This window comes from Triticum aestivum, chromosome 3A, assembly GCF_018294505.1.
Source record: "Triticum aestivum cultivar Chinese Spring chromosome 3A, IWGSC CS RefSeq v2.1, whole genome shotgun sequence".
NCBI lineage: Eukaryota > Viridiplantae > Streptophyta > Magnoliopsida > Poales > Poaceae > Triticum > Triticum aestivum.
In genome coordinates, this window is record NC_057800.1 from 563,574,675 (window position 1) to 563,584,619 (window position 9,945).

At 44.9% G+C, this 9,945-nt stretch overlaps 1 protein-coding gene and 1 long non-coding RNA gene across 3 annotated transcripts; one reads left to right on the forward strand and one right to left on the reverse strand.

Moving 5' to 3' along the window:
• Positions 1 to 899: 899 nt before the first annotated feature.
• On the reverse strand, positions 900 to 5,131 carry LOC123062237 (ultraviolet-B receptor UVR8). 2 transcript variants are annotated; one of them, XM_044485672.1, is made up of 9 exons: positions 4,834 to 5,121; positions 3,900 to 3,932; positions 3,669 to 3,824; positions 3,339 to 3,497; positions 2,491 to 2,652; positions 2,277 to 2,408; positions 2,083 to 2,196; positions 1,452 to 1,550; positions 900 to 1,364 (listed from the first exon to the last, which is right to left on the reverse strand). In XM_044485672.1, exons 1-9 carry the CDS (start codon positions 5,066 to 5,068, stop codon positions 1,189 to 1,191), a joined length of 1,266 nt encoding a protein of 421 aa, XP_044341607.1. In that variant the 5' UTR covers positions 5,069 to 5,121; the 3' UTR covers positions 900 to 1,188. The 2 variants fall into 2 exon arrangements, with proteins under 2 accessions (XP_044341607.1, XP_044341609.1); XM_044485674.1 differs by lacking the exon at positions 3,900 to 3,932 and having other exon boundaries at positions 4,834 to 5,131.
• A 3,520-nt stretch (positions 5,132 to 8,651) lies between these two features.
• LOC123058646 (uncharacterized) lies at positions 8,652 to 9,624 on the forward strand. The gene is made up of 3 exons (XR_006427258.1): positions 8,652 to 8,847; positions 8,981 to 9,062; positions 9,178 to 9,624. It is a non-coding gene; the product is annotated as an uncharacterized lncRNA (long non-coding RNA).
• Positions 9,625 to 9,945: the final 321 nt, after the last annotated feature.

A 9,945-nucleotide genomic window follows, 5' to 3' on the forward strand; every position in this document is an offset into this window, starting at 1 on the left:
CGAAACCGGATCATATTACTTGTCGTAGCTTTAGTGCTTTAGTAAACATTTATTAAAGTTGAGGCAAGTAATATGGATCAGAGGAAGTAGGATATCTTATAATGCCGAACGGAGCGAATAGGTACAATCGTAGAAAGGCGTATATTTATCGAATAGCAAGACAAACGTTCTCTAACAAGACACGGGAAAGCAGGAAAATTCACATGACAATACAGTATTAAAGTATGGAGCAGCTGAGAGTGGATTCATAGCGTATGTTTTTTTTAACCAGTTTCATGGCGTATGGTCAAACACGTCAGGCGGCTTAATCACTCTTTAGTCTTGTATATAACTGCCCCCCATTAGTATTAGGACTTGTGTGGCCTTGCGCTGAATAAGGAAAGACCAAGTAGGAATATTATAGGGAACATTCAGCAAGACCGGGAATATCCAAGCAGGCAGGCAAATGCTCCCCCATGGAAGAGCATCCCAAGTCAGGCAGCCCTCCTGACTTGATTGATTGATGATGGCCGATCTAATGGCTGTTCCCGTCGCCGTACGTAGACGTCGGGATCGCGGAGCATCCAGCCGGAATATCCCAAACGTCGGTCCTGGTCTTGGGATCCGTCCCCACCAAATATACTACTGACACCATCCATCTACTCCAAAAGACTTGTTGGAACCTTCCCTCCAACATCCATACTCAGCTTGGAATTTGACCTTCGGTTTACGCAAGAGCCAGCCCACCTATCGACCACAGCCTCTGTATATGTAGCGTATCTCTTCCTCTTTTCCTTGGTTTGAACTTTGAAGATGGCGTCCGGGCACACTGTTGTTTTCTTTTCCTCCAGGAACCAGATGCATCACTATTGATACCCTGTAGTATTTATATCCCCAATCCACAATATGGTCCTCTGCAATTATGAATGGCACCGGACAGTACGGTGTCTGTATTATTCCATCTTCCATTTTCACTAATACTCCAGTTGACAAGTCCAAATCGCGGGATGCAACAATATTGCTGCCCCGAGCCGGATTATAATACTAGACAACAAGTGGTTCATTCATACACACACGGAGCAAATCCTGTTGCGTTCCTCCTTCACTCTCCAACAGCATTACAAGAAAGCATCTACACTGGTGTTCACCTTTCTGACATACTGTGTGGAGACATAACCAAAATACGGTGGTACAACAGTACATCTGCCACTAAGGCAGGCTCACGGCGACGGTAAATCCGCTCCCACAGTACACGCTGAGCGAAGCAGAAGAACGTGAGCCCTCGTCGCCTAGATTTACTCTCCGAGGAACCACCTGATCACAAGTATCTCCCAAGCCCAGTTGCCCGTGCTCTCCCCAGCCCCAGGTGAACAATGCTCCGCTGTCTGAGAAAAACATGCGAAGAGCAGCAGTTAGCCCGGCCGCTGCTCATCTTATTCATTTTTAGATTCTGGGATAAAACGACCTCTTACCTGTCACCAAAGCTGAATGTTCAGTGCCGGCTGCTATCTGGGTCACCTGCTGTCCATGAATAGAGGGCACCTTCGCTAAATTTGACACTGAAAATGATTCTGCACAACACACACATACTTTCAGAGGGCGTGGGAGGTGCAAATGCGACATGGTCATCAGATGGAACAAATATGAATCTACTCTAGGAAAGTTAAAATGGATATAGAATAGGCTGGGGCGTGTATTAACGGCATGTAGTGTGAGCATACATAATGATAGTATTTTCTCATCATCCGTTCGTGCAGTGTGCACTATCTGCAAAACGCTTTTGTACAGTTCACACCAGTCATATTTTCTCATGAATTTTCACAAGTTCATATGCTGTACATCTATGATTGTCTTTTTTCTCATTCTTTTAAATACAGAAGAGATCAAGAGAATGCATTCTTGCCATGGGGTGCAGACAAGTTGTCGCAGTCATATAGATTTGACTTCCCATCTGAAGGTACCATTTTGTGCAAACGGTTGGCATATTCTCGTTTTGAAGGATGCTCAACTGCTTGGCACTATTTACCAGATGAATATACAAGATACATGTCTCTGTTCCATAATTCAAATATGATGTAGCATATCAAAAGTTGTGAGGAGTACCATGATGTTTACTGCTTGTTGTGGTAAGATTCAGTTTCTGCGCTACTGCATTTTCTGACACAGAAGGGTCACACTTCTGATGGCGGTAAGCACCAATGGTGTACAATTCACCTCCTAAGATAAATAAAAAAATGTCAACCTTCTGAGAAAGCTTCTGGAAAACATAGTTCAATTAATATGAAACAACTACATACCAGATAAAACTAGTGCATGATGCCATCCTAATGCCACTTGAGAAATACTCAAAGAGGGAAAGGCTGCCCGAGGTTGGTCATCATCATGTTCACCAACTAATGCTCTTCCCCAGATGTACAACTGGCCAGATTCTGTTATATTCAATGAAAGGGAAATTATTAGGCCAAGTATCAAATAGAAAAGAGTTGGTAACTGCAGGTCTACAATGCTTACCATCCAATGCAGCACTATGATCTCCATTGGCATATAAATTCACTATTTTGCAGTTTGGAAAACCATCAATTAATCTAGGAGTATTACAAAACTTCTGATTTTTGGAAGCAGATTTGCCAACTTGTCCCCGTCTTGCTGAGCCAAATCCATAAACTGAATTATCTGGAAGAAATAAGAATAATGTGTCATTTACTCGTAATGCACATGGGCCAAATTTGATAACTGTGTCATTTATCTGGAAGAAAGAAGTCTGTTATAAAGGAGAAATGGTATGGTCAATAAACTTCCAGCTGTCTGGTGAAAAGATCCTAAGATCATGATGATCTAACTTTTTTTCCTTTTTCCTCTTTAGTAGCTTCATTTACAGATTTTTTGCTTTCCATAATTTTCAGCAAGTTGCGCCCTGTTTTCCGCACAAAATACAGAATACTGGAATATTGATTAAGTATTGCCTTGCGGATGTCAGAACCTTAGGGAAGGCATAAATGAGTCACTATAGATCATGGTTTTTGAGTTGCGACTAGTCAAGTCGCCGCCAGCCCTGCGGCTCGGCGATTAGTCGACCCAAGTCGCCGTATAGTCGCGAGTCGCCCTGATTTCTAGAAAACGACTTGGCGATTAGTCGGCAACTATACAGCGACTAATCAGCGACTCAAAAACCATGCTATAGATATTGGGTGTTGCCAGAGACTAAAAAGATTACTGATCAAGTTGTTATGGAAAAGGTATTACCAGAGAAATTTGTGTTGTTCCATGAACATGCAATTTCATGCACCGGGCTGCCCATGAACATGCAGTTTCTTATAAATTAATGTGTCACTGTAACAGTCTGTCATAATTTTACCTACCTTTCAATAGGACAAGAGAATGGCGCATCCCAAATGCAAGCTTCTCGACATGCTTTGTGGTAAAGGATGGCACTTCAAATGGCAAGTTCCTTGACTGAGTATCACCAGTGCCAAGCTGTCCAAATGAGCCATCTCCGCACATGAAGAGTTGCCCAGAATCTGAAAATAACAACTAGAAACATCACAGCAAAGCTCATCAGTGACAATTCACTTTCCAAACAAAATAAGACAACCGTTCTAAAGCAAAACAAAATAAGAAACGGGCTGGCATGAAACGTGAAGACCAAAATAGAAGTAAAACGTAAATGAATGGTTTCAGAATTTGGAGACCTGTAGCAAATCCAGAATGGTTCCATCCAGTAGACACACAGGTTACTGTATAGTTTTCAAAGAACTTAACGGACTTTGGATGAGGGATGTTCTCTATGTTCCCATGGCCAAGCTGACCATGGGTACCTCTGCCCCAAGTAAATACTTCACCATCACCTGAAATGTTGAGTAAAGATTTTCAGAAAACTAACCCATATTGGTCTAGTCAGACATCAGTGAGGGGAAAATGACCTTTGGTGCATAGACAAGTTTTTTCTTGAGTCACTGGTAAAAATGGCACAGCAAGGTAAACAGATTATCTTCAACAAACATAGTATGTTGACAAGTAAAATGCCCAGGGAGAGATCAGCATGTCAAAATGCTTTAATCATTCCTACTCGCCAAGATGGAAAGCGGACCTGAACTAAAAAGCAACTTAATCACTGAACTGAAGAGGGGGGCTGTTTGGTTTATGCCCCCAACTAACCCTACCAAAATATTGGTCACGCCAAATCCCTTATATGTTGTTTGCTTTGTTGCCAAATATTTGGCTGCCAACGAGTCCTCTATTCTTTTCTTCACAGATTCTTGCCAAATTTTTGGCCAACCCTGGGCGGTGGAATCCCACGCCAAATAATTGGCAAGCCAATATTGGCAGGGCAGCTATAGGCAAGAACCAAACAACCCTTAGTCACTGAACGATACAATGGTGTATCACTGTATGGAACTGTGAATATAAGATCCTCTCTTGCATTACCAAGTTGGACAAGGAGGCAGTTCTAAAACCATGCGGTGGAACTCTATTCCTACCGAGCAGCGTGTCTATCATATAAGTCCGCACTGAATATGTATATGCAAATCCAGCTCAAGGGAACGAGATGAGGATGTCCAGACAAGATTCATAGGACACAGGGACCTAGAAGCAGGCAAGTAGGTGCGTGTACAAGAAGGAAACCTGCAATGCAATTCCAACTCTCTGAAACTGTGATGCTATGGTTACCAAAGCCCATTGTCGTGCACAAACTCCTCACCAATCTAAGTATCTAATCGAGTTCAGCTTCTACCCATGTGAGAGCCGTGCAATCATTAGACGACGAGGACCACGAAGACGAGCAGGCCCGCCTGACCAAATCCTATCGAGAAAGATCCTACTGAGGTGGGGTATCTGAACGAAGACCGAACGTACTTGTGAGGGCGATGGCGTGGGCGCCGCCGCCGGCGACGAAGGAAACGCGGCCGCGGCAGCGAGGCGGGAGGAGGAGCGGCTGCGGGAGATGATAGTCCTGGAAGCCGCCGTTCCCCAGCTGCCCGTCCGTGCCCGCGCCCCAGGTCCACGCCCACGCTTCCTCCGGCTCCTCTTCGGCCGCCACCGCCACCGCCGCCGCCGTTTTCTCCATGCCGCCCTGAGGAAGAGAGGTCATCCGTGTCGGCTCGATTGACCCGTGGTCTCAATCGAATTACTGAGACTACACCGTCCGATCGGGAAGCGAATGGCCAGGATTTCGCTCAGGGTGGAGAAGAAGGTAATCTACTATGTACTCCCTCCGTTCCTTTTTACTCTGCATATTAGGATTCTCTGAAATCAAACTTCATAAAATTTGACCGTATTTATATGAAAAAATATCAACATCTGTCATGCTAAAGTTATACTACAATAAGAAACTTCAAGTAATGACACATCTATTGATATTGATTTTAGATTGTAAATGTTGATACTCTTTTCTATAAAGTTGGTCAAACTTTATGAGTCTTGACTTCAGTCAAATCTTATATACGAACTAAAAAGAATCAGATGGAGTATCTATCCCACAACAGAGGCACTTTAACCCTCTCTTATCTTCACTTATTTAATATAGCTATGCTAGGGAAGCAAGGCTGGAGATTAATTACCCATCCGAAGACCCTTTGCTCGAGAGTTCTAAAAGAAAAATATTTCCCGCTCTCAGACTTTCAGAATGCCACTGCACCAGCTCGATCATCTTAGTACGTGGAAGGCTATTGTGGCAGGTCAGAAAGCTCTTGACATGGGTCTCATAAAACGTGTTAGAGATGGCACATCGATTGCGACATGAACGGATTGTTGGATTCCGGATACTGTCACTATGAAGCCAATGGGGCGCCCCGGTGTTGCTCAGCTCCCTAGAGTTTCAGATTTGATTGACAACTACACAAGGAATTGGAATGTAGATGTTGTGCGACAAAATTTCTTTCACCCTGACGCCAAGGCTATACTGAACATCCCTTTAAACTCTGTGGGAGGAGAGGACTCACTAGCTTGGGCTCTTGAAAAATCGGGCATCTACTCTGTAAAATCCATGTATCGTTCTCTTATGACTCGTAACGAGCTTGGCTCTCTAGATGAAGGGACGAAACACAGAATCATCACCGTCAAATAAACAGCTGTGGACTGCTCTGTGGAAGCTTCATGTGATACCAAAGGTCAGAGTTTTTTGGCGGAGAGTGTTGCGTGGTATTCTCCCAAACTCGGTCACCTTGCAGTACCGACACTTCAAAACTCTAGGCATTTGCGATATATGCAAAGCTATGAATGAGGACCTCAAGCATGCGCTTGAATGCATGCATGCCAAGAAATTTTGGATTGCTGCCAAGGATCGGTTCGAGTTCACCTTACCGAGACTACATACAGATACATGGGCTAGAGACATCTTGCTTGATCACATGTTCAATGATGACACAAGGTGCAAGATCATCACCATTATGCACTTCATCTGGACCTCAAAGGAATAATTGGACACATGATAGGGATGGTTATGACCCAGTTCAGGCGATAAAAATGGATGCATGAGACTTTGACACTAAAAGTACATACACATCCTATCCCTATGACCACCTCCGAGAAACTGGGCCGACATATCATCTTGAGATTTACGAAGTCACCATAGACGCCTCATCGTCGACGGGAACATCTCCTTTCACTGAAAGCGCATCGCCGGAAATCCTGAAATTAATTCAGAAATAATACGAGCACCAGGATTTGAACTCTATTGGGCTGGAGATATCACTGTCCTTCTAACCATCCAACCACATGTTGGTTTGTGAAAAAAGAGTAAAAGATTAGACCCGTTGGCTAGCGGTGTTAGTAGTATGTGTGTGTACATATACAGACGCGGATACTAGAGGTGTTAGTTGGATGTATGGATTTCAACTTCGGTATTCAGAATTTAATTAAATCTTCCCAATATAATTTTGCTTAGAATCAACTAAAGTTTGGCGGACTTTATTTGTTCATAGAGGAGTTGTTTCAATTTTTTCTTCTAAAAATCCTCTGATTTATTATTGGCATGCAATAGTAGTACAGAAATCATCGAAAGTATATGTTCGAGTTGATTGGTCCTACCTTAAACAAATGATGCAAAAACTTGGCTTCTCTCACCGATGGGTTAGTTGGATAATGACTTGTGTGACCTCAGTGAGATACCACGTAAAAGTTGATGGAGCCATCTTGGATTCTTTTGCACCGATGTGTAGGCTTCTGCAAGGTGACCCTTCATCCCCATATTTGTTTCTGTTTGTTGTTAATGGTCTCTCTGCTCTGATAAATCAAGGTATTGAATTGTCAATATTTCCCGCTAAAAATTACAGGAAGAGCTATTGATATATCTCATTTGCTATTTGTGAATGATACTTTGTTGTTCTTTAAAGCTTGTAACCAAGAGGCTACACATGTTCAAAATATTCTGGATGCTTATGAACATGCCACGGGCCACCTTATTAACCCTACAAAGACACAACGGAAAAGAGGCCCAATCAAATCCAAACGGCCTTGCGGAGGACACATATCCGCACGCCCTTCGTCAGTGCTAGGTGCACCACTAGAGCGGGGATATGACCGGAGGATATTATTCTAACTTTGGGACGCCGTTGCCGCATCACCGTCCCAACCAAGGCACTAAAAAAGTACCTAAAGCAAATATGCTTCTATCGATCAGTTTGTCGTTGAAGCCACGGACGAGACTTGCCTGCTCCTTGCACGTGCGCCCATCCGTGCTCCCACATACATGGTTTGATTTGATTGAAACAAAATAAGACTCGGCCCCACCCTTTAAAATCAGGGGGGAGAGATGATTAGATTAAAAAAGAAAAAGGAAAAAAAGACAGTTGTAGGATGAAGTGGAAGCACGGATGAGAGCATGAAAAGAGAGCAGGCAAGCCGGATCCTGAAGCCACACAATGATGTCGATGTCTCGGAAATCTGTCAGGTACATTTCCTACGAAGAGATGGTAGTCGCTACAAACCTGCGTTCCTGCCGATTTTCCTTTAGTTTTTCCTCAAAGGTGGCGATATCCCCTACAGTTTCTGAATTCTGGCAACCTGCAACTGCAAATGCAGACGGTTATCTGAACCCTTATGCTTAGGTTTCACGGTTGTGCACCACGCGTCACTCCCGTGTGCCTGCTGGAAGGGCGGCATAGACACAGAAAACTCTAGAGAAGGGCGATCTGGTTGCTACGAATCGTGCAAAAGAAACAAAGAACCCAGCATCTACCCTTGAATCGTCGACCGATTTCTGATGATTTAACCGGACCATGCATTCTCCTCGTCTCGCCGTCTCGAGTTGGCAACGTCGCTTTACCTGCCTCTTACCAACGAAGAAGAAGAAGATCGTAGCTCGCGTTGCATGCAGAGGTTTAGATTCCCAGCGTCTTTGGTGTCTGATGCTGGTTACCGAGTTGTGCCGTTCACATTACAAGGTGGCGCATTAGCATCGATCCTAGCGCTTGTTAGATAACTACTGTAATTGTAAATAGCGACAGCAAGCAGAGATAGAGTTCAATCGTATGAATATGATGCCCCCATTTGCTTGAAGTTAAAGGCAGGAATAATCCACGGAAGGTCAAAAAGGAAGGGCGGAATTAAAAGGAAGCAAAGAGATAATAATCGGATAACGATCGAGTAGCTTTATTCGTTTCCCCTCGCTGCCGCCTAGGATCGATGAGCTGCCGACAGCGGCGCGCCGAATGTTTCAGAAGCGCCACTAAAAGTGCAATCCACGGCAAAAATATACTAGCAGGCCACTTGATCTTCGGTTTGCAGCCGCTATTTATACTCCCTCTAGGTCCAGCACCGGCCGGTCCACTTCTGCTAGCAGGCAGCCATCTGCAGCTAGGGTTCATAGTTCATAGTCAGTGACCAACATGAGTGACCGAAGGTACGGGTACTCGTACCCACACAACCAAGGTAACTCCCACGCATGATAGATAGACGAATATATGTTTGTGTTTCTTGCATTCCATTTCCCTTTTCCCCTTCTTGTTTGCTCACGCTCACTGCCTTGCATGAAACTGAAACTGGAACGCGCGCGCACATGCAGGGTATTACAACGGACCGCCGGTGATGGCGCCGCCGCAGTACGCCCCGCCGCCGAGACGGCAGACGGGATTCCTCGAAGGATGGTAATAAAAAGCTACGAACCTGACGGTTTTTCTTAATTTCCTCTGCGTAAACTATGTGGGCAGTGCTAATCTGAGGTGCTCTGTGCTTGCATGCCCGCAAACTACGTACGAATAGCCTGGCTGCTCTGTGCTGCTGCTGCCTCGTCGACGAGTGCTGCTGCGACCCGTCCATCATATTCGTGAGCTGATCGAAACACGTACGCGGTCCAGACGACGGCCGACCGATCGACCGACCGACGAACCATCCGAGCCGAGCTACGTACCTAACGTACTGGTAGTAGTACATGTGCGATTTATATATGCGTGTCGTGTGTATGTGTGCTTCCCTTGAGCTGTTGCTTTCAGCTATAGCAATAGCATATGCCCCTAGAGGCCTAGAACAGAGTAGAACTGCAGAAAGAATAGCCAGCCCGTCCTGCCGTTCGGTTCAGCTCTCCAGCGGCACGACGGGTGGGTGGTGTGTGTTGCATGTATGTATGTATCTGATGTGATCCCCTAAAAAAAAGTATCTGATGTGAGTCTACGAATAAGATGAGGAAAAAGAAAAGTTCGGCACCTTCTATGATGTGAGCCTATGACATCCTGAATTTTACAAAAATAACATTATCAATATCAGGCTCACAGGAGATGCACCGGTAAGGTAGAAAGTCAAAACTGAGTGCCATGACGAACGCAAACACACGCCCCCTCCAGAGAATTGAATCGCACCGAACAGAGTCAAACAGAGTGAAGCGGAACATACAGGAAGCGAAGAGGCACATTGGTTCGAACAAGAACCTGAAGAGACAGGCTAAGGCTAGCACTGGTAGTGTGCGCAATCTGTGGCAGGAGCCGATGGTTTCGTCTCTCCGGTTGCGCGGGGAGTGGCGGCCCGGAGGCGGAA